This window comes from Hirundo rustica, chromosome 15 (genome assembly GCF_015227805.2).
Source record: "Hirundo rustica isolate bHirRus1 chromosome 15, bHirRus1.pri.v3, whole genome shotgun sequence".
NCBI lineage: Eukaryota > Metazoa > Chordata > Aves > Passeriformes > Hirundinidae > Hirundo > Hirundo rustica.
In genome coordinates, this window is record NC_053464.1 from 12,594,748 (window position 1) to 12,609,529 (window position 14,782).

Sequence of the window (14,782 nt, forward strand, 5' to 3'; positions counted from 1 at the left end):
GTTGTGCTGCTGTGGGGGCTCATTCTGCTCTTTACCTCTTCTTTTTTTAATGCAGTACAAACCTAGAGCACACAGAAATTCCCTTCCTGATGCTCAACAGCCACAGGAGTGGCTGTGGTGGTGACTCAGACATTTTTCTGGTGCAGTTGATAAGAACTGTGATTGTTTAGCTGCTCCTCTGGAAGTGACTGTGATGAGGAGAGAAAGAAGAGACCAAACACAGTCCTTAGGGTTTTGTTGACTGATTTAGCCAAAATGCCATGGGACATGACTCTAAGGAGCATTGGAAATATGAGTAAAAATAATTCACATTTGAAAAAATAATATGAGTACATGCAGAGTAATGGGATTTCAAAGATAGATATTAATGCCAGTATAAGGGAGGGCAGTAATCAGGGCTTTTAAAATATGAATTCCACGCTCGGGACTGGATGTGAGAAATGACCAGGAGGAAGCAAGCAGGGCTCAGGTATCGGAGTCTTTATTGCTAGAGAGGATGAAAAAGAGGCAGGAAAACAGCTCAATATTCAATTTAATTTTTGAGTTTTGCTCTTGATGATCATAAGACGTATCTCTTTTCCATTCCAAACAACAATTGTCATCAGCGTGGGGTTGACAGATTTATGTTTGGTTTGCAGGGTTGACAGATTGATTCGCTGTATCTTGTAGCATCCTTTTTTTAGATTAGAATAGCATTTTATATAAAAATAATGAGTTTATAATTATATAACATAAACAGAATAAGGATGAAGGGCCCATTGGGTTTCATTACTTCAAAGTGCTGCAATGCTTGCACATTATAGACAAAATTTTACCACTAAAAACAATTCACATGAGACATTAGCAGGCAGGAATACAAAGTAGCTAAAAGCTCTTAGATGAAGGTATCTGTTTGTTTTGGAGGCTTAAACTTCCTTGACACTGAAGAGAATTTGGCATCCCTTTTGAAGAGGTGCTTTTAGTACATGACACTTTAATAGAATACCTCAGTGAGTTATTAAATTAACAAAGACAACATTAAATTACTGATGTTCTTTCCCTCCTCCCTTTCTCTTCTGTCCTTCTGCCTGAACTTCCCCTGTACATTCACTTTTAGGAAATAAACATCCAATCTGTCTCGCAGGGCAGTTTGACACCCATCGGTGAAATAGACTTTAAATAGAAAAAGGGCAGATGTTGAGGTTGCCTAGTTGTCCATCTTGGGCTGGAGCTCTGTAAAAAGAACCTGTCATAAATCCCTGCTCCGGTGTGGGTGAATGCTGGAGCCAAGTCTGTTGTCTGTGCTGTTGTCCCCAGGGTCACAAACGATCCCGAGAGGCAAAAAGTGGGGATGACATCAACTCCTTTTGTAGGTAGCGAAGGTGGTGTGTGGTGATTGATAACACCAATCCAGTGTACTGAAAGTTTCTAATTCAGGCTAACCTCTAAAAGCTGTTATTGTTATTTATATTCTAGAATTATATTATACAGTACTCGAAAATTTGAAAACACCTCAGTAGATCTCTCAGATTCATAAATTATGGTCGCTTCTTGGTAGCATTCCTCCCCTATTATAAAATAATTCTGTGCAAGAGCTGAGCCATGTGGTGGAATCCAGTAAGTCTTTGATGTCTGTGAACTCAGCAAGAGCTTTTAGTCTCTGCCAGAAGGTGAACAGTCTTAACACTTGTGGGAGGTGATGTGTAAAAATAAATAAAAGCACATATTTTTTTTTCCCGTATGAAGCTGCCTTACTGTAGTAGCTTTCAAAGTGAGCTGCTTTTCAGTGCTGCTCATGTTATTTTCCCAAACATGTTCCCAAATTGGGTGACTTTTTATCTCACATCAAAATCCCACATTCCAACGGCATAACTCATCGGTGAGAGCTGTTTTGCAGGTTAAGTATGAAAGGGGCTTTTTAAGTAGACAGAGCTGTGTCAAAAGTCATCTCACAGTGGTCTGATGCGTAAAGAAAAAATGTTTTGCCTTAAACATCTATAAGTTTTTCCCTCTTTTATGGTTTTTTGTTGTCGTTGTTGTTGTTTGGGGTTTGGGTTTTTTCTTTTTAACCTAATTATTTGTGGATTTGTTTTATTAGTTGGACTTGGTAATTGTGCAGTGACCATTAGGATTTCTGATATTCTTCCTCAAGGCATCTCAGCCTTCCACTCATACTGGATTGTTTATTTAAACATCACCTTTTTTATTTTAAAGAACTTAGGTCTTGAGAAGCTGATCTACTTTCTGAAATGGAATTTTGATTAAATGGCCATATAACTTATTGAAGATTATGATATCGAACTATCAGGGGTGATTTTAACAGGAAGCAGAGGTTCCCCACTTGAGGTTCCCCAGGATCTGGCTGTGAGTGCTGGGAGACTTCAGCCACTGCTGTCTTGTGTCTGAGTATTCTGGGTCTGTGGAGTGTGGGGATGTGTTTAAGAAGAAAAATCAATGTTTTTTTGAATTAAAATTAAAAATGAGAAGATCTCTGAGTCTAAGATGTGCTTGGAATACCTGAAGTTTATGCAGCTGTGCACAGAACTGTACCTTTGATAAGCAGACACTTTGAAACCAAAAGGTCTGAAACCTTTGAATATTCCTTCCTAGGCTGGACAAGGTTTTTGATTTTAATAGAGCTTCAGTAAGGATGCAGAACATAACCCCTTATTTCTCATGTGTGATACAATCCTCTCTGATCATATTTGTTTAATATTCTGATCGTGTAAAGTGTTAAATGGTCTTGACTTAGTTTAAAGTCAGGAATTGTAGCATCTGTCTTTAATTACCTGACAGCATTTTCAGAATTCTTGTCAAATTCTTAAAGGAATGACAGTTTCCAAGGAGGTTTGGACTCTTTTGCCATATCTCCTTCACCACGTACTCTCTGTAACAAGCCACGATCTCTTCTTGCACCTCAACTTGGAGATCTAATTTACATCCCTACCAGCATCTGCCAGGGCTTTGTGTCCTGCCCATCTCCCAGGGTGGGAATGGCTGCGCTGAGTGGGGCGGTGGCTCTGGAGAAATTCTCATTCTGAAGCCAAAGGATGATCGAGGAATGCTGGCAGCAATTTAGAGACGTTCATGTGCTGTGCCTCGGGCAAACACTGATTAATGAAATGGCCCCGGCCCTGAATCTGCTGAGGGAGGCTGTTTGTGGCAGATACATTGTGTATTCGGGCATTAATTGTCTGCAGTAACCAGAAAGTTCCTGATACTTCTGTAATTATATATATGTATTAGATTATGAATGCCAGGAAAGCCAGAACATGTTCAGTTCTTTCCATATGGAACAGGGTGGGACATGGAGGAAATGATGCCTCTATCCCTAATTTCCCAGTCCTGCCCTCTAGAGTAAAGATGCCATATAAATCATATATATATATATATATATATATATATATATATATATATATATATATATATAAAAATACCACACACTATATATACTATAATACACTATATTACATTATTATCTGTATTCCCTGGGTAAGGTGAGTCTGACAGCTAACTCTGGAGTCAAGCACCAATATCTGCTTCTCACAATCCAGATGGGCTTTTGGGGCTTCCTGGCAAGATTGCTGTGCCACACTTGCTTTCCAAACAACTGTAACTGAAAGAAAATAAACGTTAGAAGAGCACGGGAAGCTTGACTTATGCAATTCATTGCTCGTGCCCATTTAAAAGCAAAAGCTAAAAGGCTTAGCAACTGAGGGAACTGTGATAGAGGATTTATTCTGACTAACTCTGCATCTCTAAGAAGTAGTTCCTAAATTTGTAGCAGTCTGAGCAGTTCCAGAGGCAGAGTGAGCTGATTCAGCAACCAGCCTAATCGTGCATTTAAACTGAAGAGGGAATTTACTCGCAGTTGTTGGTGAAATTAGGAGGAGCTGTCCACTGCACGCTTCCTGAGGCGCCTAACTAAAAAGGGGGAAAGGGACAGGTCTTGATTTTGTGACAGCAATAATATTTTGGCTTGTCTGTGAGCCCAGCTCTGTGTTTGCCTTTCATCTGCATGCTCTGATCAATATCTGTGAGCCAGAGCAGTTAGTCCAGTCTCTGTAGAAATCTCCCTCTCATGCCTGATATTTCTGCTTCCAGCCTGGAAATTGAATTTCTCTCAGCACCTTTAATAACTGGATCTCAGTGGCTGCATGTGGGTACGGGTGGGCTTTGCCTCTGTCCTTACACATTTAGGACTTTTCCTTTGTAGGTCGTCTTCCACAGGATTTCTAATTTGTAGTTTCTCAATTTTAAAGTCCTTTTTAAATCCTCATTAGTTAAGTCTCCGTTCCAGTATTCCATTTTTATTTCTTTTTTTTTGTCAAGGGATTAGATTAATTTATACCATCATATATAGACTGCATACATATCCATATTGCTGTCAGCTTACATGCATAAAAGGTGGCAAAAATATCCCAAAACACAAATCACATTGATTTCAAGAGTAATTGTGACTCTGTCACAATTCAGATTCATAATTCAGGAAGCAAACACTTTTCCTTAAGAGAAAAAATAAGAGAATTTCTCCACTTCTATTATCATTCCAAAATAAGTTTTCAATATTTTTTATATCACACTTAGGTAAGTTTTCCCTGTAATATTTTATAGACCAATTCCTTTGCCATGTAAAATTCCCAATGATGGCCCCTTTATGCATTGGTGAAGGAATTGTTTCAGGAGACATGCAAGAGTGCTTTGGCCTTAACTGAAATCAGTATTTTTAATCAGTTCTAGGGGGCTTTTTTGAGAAAGAGTTTGCAAAAGTGTAATTTTGTCTAGATGGGACTTTGCTTCCATGAAGCAGAATATCTTGGGCAGTATTGCACATTATCAGCTGTGGATGGAGCTGCTAATTTACCTGGAGATTTCTAATAACTCCACCCTACTGTTGTGTTTATTCAGGCTAGGATGTACTGCAAAACACTGCTGAGGACTGCAGTACCAGATCTAAATTTAAACTTATCTAATGCAACCTGCTTTCCCTCTGCCTAATTTATGTGTGTGACTTAAAAATATCTCCCCATTTGCCCCTGCTAACGCTGCATTTTTTTACTTCCAAGTCAAACCAGCCCATGGGGGTTTAGAGTCGTAATGCTTTGTTTGGATGTTGGTGCTAAAAATAAATTTAAAAGGGGAACAATAAAACAGTGGCACTGACTGTATTAAACCGAGTAATTTTAAAGAATGAATGCATAAGAAAGCTACTTATTCAAGGCCATTCAGAAAATGAACTATTCAAATTTATTTCCCACGGTAAGGATCTTTGAGCAGTATCTTCTCAGCAGCTCAATTGCAAACACCAGAAAGGGAATTGGAATCCTTCCACTTATGGAAACTAAGGATGGTCTTATCACACAAGATGCTTTCTGTGGAATGCAGTGTTTACCATCCATCACTTGAATTTTTCTAATCTGTGAACTGTTTCATGGAAATTTAAAAAATAACCAATACTCAAGCAAATCCTTCATTTTGGAAGGCTCCAGAAGGGCAAAGTGAGCAGCCTGTGTTACAGCCATGCCCCAGTGCTGCTCAGTAAAACCAAACTGCCATGAGAGCAGGAAAGGCAGAGCTCTCACAGACCCAGCTCCAATCTCAGCAGTATCTAGAGCACTGGAAGTTTTACACATTTTTAAACTGAGTTATCTCGGGTGTACATTCACATTCCAGCCCTTTGTTGGAGTCGGAATCCCTTAATTGATTTATCGTCTCCATAAAGAGAGCAGCTAATGAAGATTGTCTTATCTCGTAGAGCCAGTGCTTTTGAAAAGCAAGGATCCCAATTTGGTCTGTCCTGCTGCTTTGAAGTTCGCAGTGGTGCTGGTGCTGCAGGACAGCAAACGGGATATTGGAGGTGCCTATGGATCTTTTCCATTGGAGGCAAAAAAGAGGCTGGGAGAGAGCAACAAGTTGGAGCTGTTAGTTTAAAAATTGAGAGAGAAGGGGACAAATCAAATTTATGGCTTGGTCAAAAAAAAAAAAAAAATAGTTTTCCAGTATTTATAATCAAATGGATTTCATATCAGTACACTGCATAATGTAAGAATTAGTTCTCCCATTTTACATCTACTTCCTGGAAACCCCTGATAACAGAGATATTTTTAGAGCACTACCTTCCCGAATTAGCAGATTTGTTAGAGTTCTGAAATTACATTTTGCAATTTGCTCAGGTACGAGAAAGATTTTACAGAAACAAACAGTGAAGATAAATCATTGAAAGTGAAATATTCTACAGTTACCTAATGTAGGAAAGATAATGATGCCATTATTTTGTCAAAGGTGTGATTAGAAAAATCCCTTTTCCATTCCATTTCCTTTTTCATTTGCAAACATACTTACAAGGGTAGGGTGTATGTGCTCATAAATGCACAAATATCCAGTAAAATTTTTGTTCTTCTTAAGGTAATTCTTAAATCCATTAAACTTTTATGATTGGTACACACACTGTGCCAGGTAATACATATTTATGAACAGTACCTACAGCACCAAGTAATATGCAAAATATTCCACAATTATCTACAAGCCTTTAAATATCAAGTGGTAGAAGGTCATGGAACAGGCCAGCCTTCGATACTACAAATACTACTGGTGGAAAATGTTAAAGCATTCATTGCTTTGCAAAAACAAAACAAAAATGCCACTTCTATGACTCCAGACACCAGAGCTGACTGGGAAATGGAGAGACTTTGCAAATAAGATTGTGTTCAACATCCTTTTCTTAACACAAAAGAATTCCCATTCCTGGCCCCCACAGCACTTGGAACTTGCTTGAAGAATTGTGTAAATGGCCTCTTTATGTGCATTGAGTTACTTTAAGTAGTTAAGAAGGATGACCAGAGCATGGAATTTGCATAAATATTCAGTGTGTGACACCCAGGTGTTCTAGGGGGCTGTATTGCTTCTCTGCTGCTGTTCTTTTCGGCCCAGAACTACATTTGTCAATGTTTTAATGGTTTGTGTGACTCTAAAGGCAGACATCAGCTGGAGTTTTGTAGTTTGAGAACAAGAAATTGATGGTGAAGGGACCCCAGGTGACGCTAAGGAGCACATTCCTACATGGATTCTGGTGTGTTGTACCATAACCACTGAAAACAAGCAAAAGTTCTCTTCGTATCTCTCCTCGTTCACTTATCTCTCCATTCATCATTTTGTAGAGCAGGGAAAGATAAAGTCTGGCTTCCAGACATGGGGCTTGGTGTGTTCTGATCTGCTGGGTCTCCCAGGAAACACAGAAACCTCTCCTTGGTTCTCCTCCTTTCCCTCTGTCCTGACCTGGAGTGTTATGAAGCATGGGATGAGAAAATCTCCTATTTTTATCAGCTGCTCTAGCAAGCATCTGAATCACTTCCTCCGGAGCTCCCAGAGCCTGAGATTTACCTTGGGACTTGTGTTGGATGGCTGGAGTCCTCCAGATGGAGAACTGGGAGCAGCTGCAGCACAGAGCAAGCAGCAAATGCTCAGGGCTGGATTGCCATGGAGGCTTGGGAAGAATTATCAAACATCATCGCCCTTGAGGTCCCCTTCCAACCTGGGAGCCTGTGCTCCTGTGATTTAGCTTCAGTTTTAAAAAGTGAGGCATGCATTGAGGGGCTTAATTTAGTTCACATTAATTTTCTTTTTAACTCAATATCCTTTCAAGGCCACAAACCATATCCCGGGGATCAGAAGTGCTCTCTGGCTAGCTGGAGTGATAGAGCAGGCGGTGTTGCTGAGGTAATAAATTGGAAATAAGTAATAATAAAAAACATGAGAACATCACGGTGCTTTTGAAAACAAGCAATATTTCATCTTTATTACATATATAACCATCCCTCGCACTTGATGTCATAGCTTAAATATTTCTTAATCAATCGGACAGGTGATCTTCATCTAGGTTACCTGGAGAACCCCCGGAATGATTTTGGAATGGTTGGCAGTTATCCTGGGGAATGAAGGCAGGATGTGAGCCTGGGATGCAAAACACCAAGAAATGTCATGCCTGTTTTTAGGAAGGGGAAAAAAAGAAATATGGAAATTAAATGTCAGTCAGTTCACCTCTCATTCCTGGAAAAATGTTGCAATAAGCAACCAAATGAACTAATTGTAATCTCCTAAACAACAACAAAAAAGGTCATTTAACAACAATTACATATTTTTATGTGTCAGAAATGGGTTGTGCTGGACCCCCCCTGTGTTGATACGAGTGGAGCAGCAGATGTCACACATCTTAATTCCAGCAGGGCTTTCGATACTGCGTTGTGAGTTGTAAGAAGGTCTGGTCTGCCAGAAGTTACCAGCAAAGGGATGGAAGACGGGGAAATTGTACTTTGAGAAGAGTTAGCAGCAGCAGTTCAGTGCTGGGTGATTTGCAAGATTCCCATCCTGATAGGATGAGCCAAGCAGCATTTCTGGGAGCTGTTTCTTCTGCTTTCATTTGCAGTGATTAAAAGGTGGCTGTTTGGAAAAAGTCAAATTTTGAGCAAAGCCATTGGCAGCCTTACAACAGCCCAGAATGCTGACACCCAAAAAATCAATAAGCTGTTTTAAAAGTCAGTCTTTTTCAGTATAAAAGCCCAGACACATCAAGTTGTGCTCTCCATTCAGGTAGAGGCGGAACGTGCAAAATGCCATAAATCCATTGCCAATATTTACTGTACTAAAGCCTCAACGCATGCCAGAAAAATCTGGGGTTTTCCCTTATATCCTTTTAAAATACTGAAAACTGTATGTCTGGCCCTATTTACTGCATTACAGACTGAAACCTGAATTCTTTTCACAGTTCCTGGGTGCATGGTTTATAGAGAGGCAGTTTAGTAGAAACTCCTGTGCTTTCTGCTCTGTTGGCGCTTGGTGAATCTTCCTTCCTGCTGCTCCTGAGTACAGAAATACATCTCTGGCTCGTTACTATGAAGAATGTTTGCATGTATCCAAAGCTTTTCGGACTCCTCAGAGACCTGCTGCTACTTTTGATGGGAACTTCTTACAGATGACAAGACAGAGCAGCTGCAGTTGACCACTCGCAGGTGGTCAAAAATTTTGTTTTCTTGAGGTCAAGACGGTGGAGTATTGTTCCAAAAACTACTGAAAATTGGCGTGCAGTGGCTGTAAGCACACAGGTTCCAAAGCTTTGAGATTTAAATTTGCCGAAGACTCGCAGAATGTTGTCCATCTCTTTCAACAGCAGACCCTTAGGAAAAAAATTATGTGTAATTTTTTCTTAATACATGAAAAATACCTGTATTTTAAGGACATGAAAGGGCTCTGAGTAAGCATATAATCATTAAATATTCACAGTGTACAGGGTTTAATGTGCACAACATTGAATATACCAAAGAATAATGCCATAATTATAGCTCCTGTAATAATTATGTTTTATTGCGGCTTCCTTACTTTTTATCCCACAGTTGGCATAAGCTTTTAAGCAGATGCCTTGGGTTTGCCCTTTGCAGCTTATAGGCAGATCACTGCTGTGTTGCTTCTGCAGTCAGTCAGCTATTCAGCAATCTCATTTTTCTTTTACTGTTTTGGCAGAGATGAAAAGCAAAGTTTTTAACCTTCCACTTTCCTGCTATTTATTTGACTGTTGGAAGCCAACTTTAAAGCTTAAATAGGAGCATAGGCGTATCCTCACAGCGACACATTACTTTTTCTCCCTGGAGTTCTTGAAGCAACTGGCTGAAGAATGAAATGCAGGCACTGTGAAGACACAAATGAAGGACTAGAGTGAAATGTAATTTGAGTGGTGTCTTTTTTAATTAAGAATGGCTTAGACTCTGCAACACAGGCCTTCCAACAGAAAGTCGCCTGCCGATAGAGAATATGTTACAGATTTCCTATTATAGATTGAATATCTATAGATACATCCGGTAGAATATAGAGTATCTGTAGATATAGTCTAAAAATATAATCTGTAGCATGTTTCAGTGTCTCTCTCTACTTCTGTATATCGTTTCTAGAGATGTGGAATATATAGAGGTATATTCAATATATGTACACAGAATTTATACCCTGGAATCAGAAGTTTGAACCTGCACCCAAGCACAAAAAAAGTCATGTAAGTGTGGATTTTTGGTTCTGGTTCTTTCTGCTCTGAGGTGCTGGGAGCACTGGAATTTGTGACGAAAATATCATTATCCACAGGATTCATTACAGAAATGGAGAAATGATTGGGCTCTTTACAAAGGTTCCTCCTAAAGCACCTGAAGCTTGTGTGGTATTGATTGTTCTGTTTGCCCACACCTGCTTCTGGTTCCTTCCTGCAAAACCTCTTACAATCTGTGGAAGAAAATTAACCCCACCCAGCAGAGGTCAGCTACAGAAGTTCCCAAAATCTTTGTGGGAATCAGGTGCTGGCTTAGAGGAGGCCCCAAAGAGGTCCCTCCCTGCAGGAAAGGGCTCAGCTGAGCTGAGCTCAGCTCATCAGCTCCTCTTACCTCCAGACAAGCTACAGGTGCTTCCACTTGCTCAGCCAGGGGAGGTCAGGAGCCCCGGGCTCCAAAGGTTTGGGGTGTCTGCTGGAGACAGGATTGCAGCCAGAGGTTCTGCTTCTTTAGGCTGTTTTGTGGCCAAAGGCAGCAACAGAGAGACGTGTGGCTGTGAGGTCAGTCTTAAAGGTAAAGGTCCTGCTTGATTTAATTTTATTTTGGTGATGGGTGAAGATCTAAGGGTGTGAGATGCCACTTGTGAGAGAAAAGGCATTAATTCTGCTGCTCAGGGTTTGTCTCCTGAGGGTCAGGTGCTGCCTGGCTGTGCAGGCTGTGGCTGTGTGGCTGCAGCCCAGGGCAGTGGAGCAGCTGCTGGGTTTTTACTCTGCACCATGTTCCCCTATCAGGTAATTCCAGTTGAACAAGAAACAAGCGCAGTTTTGTATTTGTTGGTACTAAGTTATATGGTTGCAGAAAATAATGAGACTGTGGAATTATTGAAGAATATGTTGTGTTTCAGCAAATTTTTATTGACCTTCCTTTTTTTAAAAGAAGCTCCCGGTTGAATGAAGTCCGAAGGACCTATTTTAAATGTACATTAAGTGGAGGAAATATGGTTTAAAGAGATACAGCATGGAAATACAGAGTTTTAGGGTTCCTCCTCCATCTTCACAGGTCATCCTAACATCATGCTTTACATTCTGGTGTTGGCTCCCAGAAGTGGGTGCACTGGCAATCTGTCCCAGGGCTGGGATGTGGAACAGCCTGAGCTGGGCATGCACAGTCACTGCTGTGTCCCAGGCTGGAAACGTGAGCAGCAGGAAAGGGTGATGGCTGGAAGAACAGCATTTCAGGAGGCTCAGTAACTCTAATAAACCTCCAGCTGCTTTCTGTGGGAAGAGGAAAATTGTGTTATCTAGGAAAATGCTTTATATTAAAGTTGCTCTTGCTATAGAGATTACCAACAAGTAGTATTTTGATAAATCCTTGGGGCGTCAGAGACGCAGCTCCTGAGTGACAATAGAAATGTAGGAAAAAAATTTCCCTATGAAAGTGTTGGAGTTTGGTGAAGAGTTTTTCCCTTTCTCTCCCCGGTGCTGTTGGAGTGAGGAGATGCTTTAAAGTGAGACACCTTCTGCTGCCTTAGGAGGGAAAGCAGTGCAGTGGTGTTGGTGCTGCCTCTGCTCTTGAGAGGTGACTCGTGTTCTCTTCTCAAGTACTCCTTTTCAGCTGCCACCCTGCACTGAAGAGTAAAGAGGGAGGGAGGAAAAGGAACACGTTCCATTTGTGACCTTTTGGGTGAAGTCATCTAAACCTTGCGGGCTGGAATTATCTGTAGAGCAATATTGTTAGGTCTTAAAGCTCCATTCTGGCGTAACAAACCCTACCCTTGTGTAGACACTACTGGCTCATTTGCGGCACTGGGGAACAGAATTTAAAGTATCTACATCAAAAACCTGCGCTGCTGAATGAGCTGAAGGAGGAACTTCAGTGCTTGAGTTGACAGAGGGATCAATCAAGAGGCAGCTCTGACACCTCTCCCGAGATGTGTCTGTGTGTTTTTGTGGGATGTGTGCCCTCTCTCCTGCTCATTCTCATACACAAGCACTCAATTAGACACGAGCTGTGCCATGGCTCCCTTTTTCCCTGCAGTCTCTCTGACTTTGCAGAGCGTGTGGAGCTGAAATGTAGGCTTGTGTGGATTGAGGAGCTGTGAGCCTGCATGTCTGTGGAATGTAATTCTGAATTTCAGCTTGAAGTTACAACCCCTGGGTACCTGTTTGACTTCTTTTCTGGTTTGAATATTAACCACTTGAACAATGTGCTTTTACTGCCTGGAAACAAGGCAAATCTGTGGATTTGTTTGTTCCCTTTACATGAAGATCTTTATCAAGAAATGAGACTTAAGTACTTCAAACCTGCAAGAGGCTGTCTTTCTGTTTCTTTATTATTATTAATTTAGCAGGACTTGATGCATATGGTCATTTTTTTTTTTCTGATTGTTTTGCATGACTAAGGGCTGCAATATAACCAAATATATATTTTTTTTTCTCTTAATTATTTGATACAGAATATATGGGAGAAAACAGGATGTTTATCTCCCCATCCTGCATGACCTGTTCCTTATCTCTTGTTTGTTACCTCTGCTTTCAAGACCTCATTCTGAGGCTTGTGTATTGTTGTTACCGGCCTTGTGGATCTGGCTCTCACAAAATACTAATTTTCCTTTTTTTTGTCCCATATTTTCATCTTAGGAGATAAGAGGTTAATTTTCCCATTTCCTTTAGCAAGGTAGCCTGCAGGGTTTATTTGAGCACTGTTTCTGTTTTCCATCTTTCAAGTTCAGTAACAACAGGATTAAAAATTTGGAAGTTAAAAATGTAGATGTCTGTCTAATTAAAGGAATTGGCTGTTGGGGCTGTATTTTTCTTTCTCATTAGCATTCTGTTCATTCTGTTTTCTTTCCCTATCTCCCTGTTCCCTACACACTCAGCTTGTAATAAAAGTTGGTTCTTGAATGTAAAGAGCGTGTTAATGCACCTGGGAAAAACATGTACAGGAAGGAATTGGATTTGTTTCTATCTAACCTGGGTAAGATAGAATGGAATGTTCCAGTGTTTATCTTTACAGTAATAATCAAAGGCTCCTTCCAATGCTCATAAGGATTATTTAAGAAGAAAATTAAGTAAATGTATTTATTTGTTTGTTTCCAACAGAAAAACAACCTCCTATTTTAAGTTTATACCCCTGCAGCCAAGTGATAAGGGCATTTTAATGTTTTCCTGCATCTATCTTTCCATTTTTATGTGTGGCAGGATTAGGGGAGAGCTGATGCTGCCGCTGTGTAAATGTGAGCAAGCAGAGATCCTCATTACAGGGCAAAGTGGATAAAAAGAGTCAGTAACTGAAGGTGATGGAACTGTTGTGTCTACTGGCCATTAACTGGGTAATAGGAGCTCTCCTCCAGATGAGGGGAATCGCAGGGAGCAGCATTTTGCTGCGTTGCAGGAGCAAATCCCTAAAACCTCTGCAGCAGGAATGTCTGCAAGCACGGAGATAAATACACGGAGACAGATTGCAGCAGAGACTTTGGGGGCATCGGGGGATTTCTGTTCTGGTCCAACTCTTATGCAGAATTATTTGCACCGGCAGGGTGTGGAGCACTCAGCTCCCAGCCCCCGAATGAGCTGGGCTGGCATCACACGCCTCTTCCCAAGGGTTTGTGAGTTGTTCTGCCACAGAACTCAGCCCAGCATTTCTTCAGCCCTGAGAATAAAAATGCTCTGCAAAGCCTCTCATAGCCATAAAATCAAAGAAACCAGACTCTGTCCCCTGATACTTCAGGGTTTCCTTGGCCTGCTCACTGGGCACAGTGTTTATGGGTCATGCAGCAGATGCAAACAAGGCAGGGTTGCCCTTCGTTAGAGGGAAAGTGCAGTGCTTAAAGCTACAGTATTGGGAAGGAGTTGAGGTTCTTCACTTTTTATTTTACCTCTGGGACTATTTCTAAAGTAGAAGTTGCTGTCATTCTGGCAGAGGATTGGCCAGATTTACTGCAGGAGCTTTGGCCTTCTGACTTCCTTAAGCTTTACAGCCAGAAGTTCTGAATGTATTTCATTGCTCTAGGGCAAGGAAATTTGTGTCATTAGACTCAGAAGTCAAATATGCAGTAAGTCATACAAAAACACCTGTGTCTTGATTTCAAGTAATTAAAAAATCGGTAGAGTTGAGAGAGTACTTGTGTGCCCAGATTTGGCAACACCATCCACGTTGAAAGCATAAAAATCTGTACAGTCCTTTAATAGTGTGTCATTTACACTAGAGTTGGCCACTGAAGTGTTCTTGATGAGGGGGAGACAAGGGCTGCAACAGGGTTTCAAGCAGGACCTACAAACGGATCCCAGAAAAGAGCTTTACTTCAGAATACCCAAAGCCTCTATTCTGGGACACTTTATTTTAAAAGATTCTGATGTTTATGCTGAGGTTTCACAGATCCTACTGTAGTTAGTGCTACTCTGCCTGGGACTGGGACCATCAAACATTTAGGTGCAGTTGTAGTTATTTTTATTTTCTCAGTTTCTTACATGAAGCTTCTCATAATTTTGCTTTCCTTTTAAAAATCCATAGCTGTACTACACAACAGCTTTGCATGTGTTTGGATCATTAATTGGAAAGAAGTATTCCTCCTTTTATTTCTGAGAAATTACCCATTTGTGTTTTTAAACTAGTAACGTACCCCGAACTTAAAAGATAAAGTGCTATTGATAGAACAATATTTTCCAGTAGTTGACTGTGCTGTTTCACACACTTCTGACAGGAAATCATGTTTAGGCAGAAACCACAACAGAAAATGCTGCTCTGATGTTAACACAGTTTACTTTTCATTCCAGAGTTTA

The 14,782-nt window shown here is 40.7% G+C and overlaps 1 protein-coding gene across 5 annotated transcripts in view; it reads left to right on the forward strand.

Annotated features, from left to right (window-relative positions):
* Positions 1-14,782, forward strand: part of SDK1 (sidekick cell adhesion molecule 1) — a 384,927-nt gene that overhangs the window by 156,454 nt on the left and 213,691 nt on the right. The window contains exon 1 of one of the 5 annotated variants that reach the window (XM_040078748.2): positions 10,634-10,792. The exons of 3 other annotated variants lie outside the window; for them this stretch is intronic. In XM_040078748.2, coding sequence (XP_039934682.1) covers positions 10,635-10,792 — 158 coding nt within the window. In that variant the 5' untranslated portion in view covers position 10,634. Of the gene's footprint in view, positions 1-10,633; positions 10,793-14,782 lie in introns of those variants that run through there. One more of the 5 variants, XM_040078749.2, reaches the window with a different exon arrangement.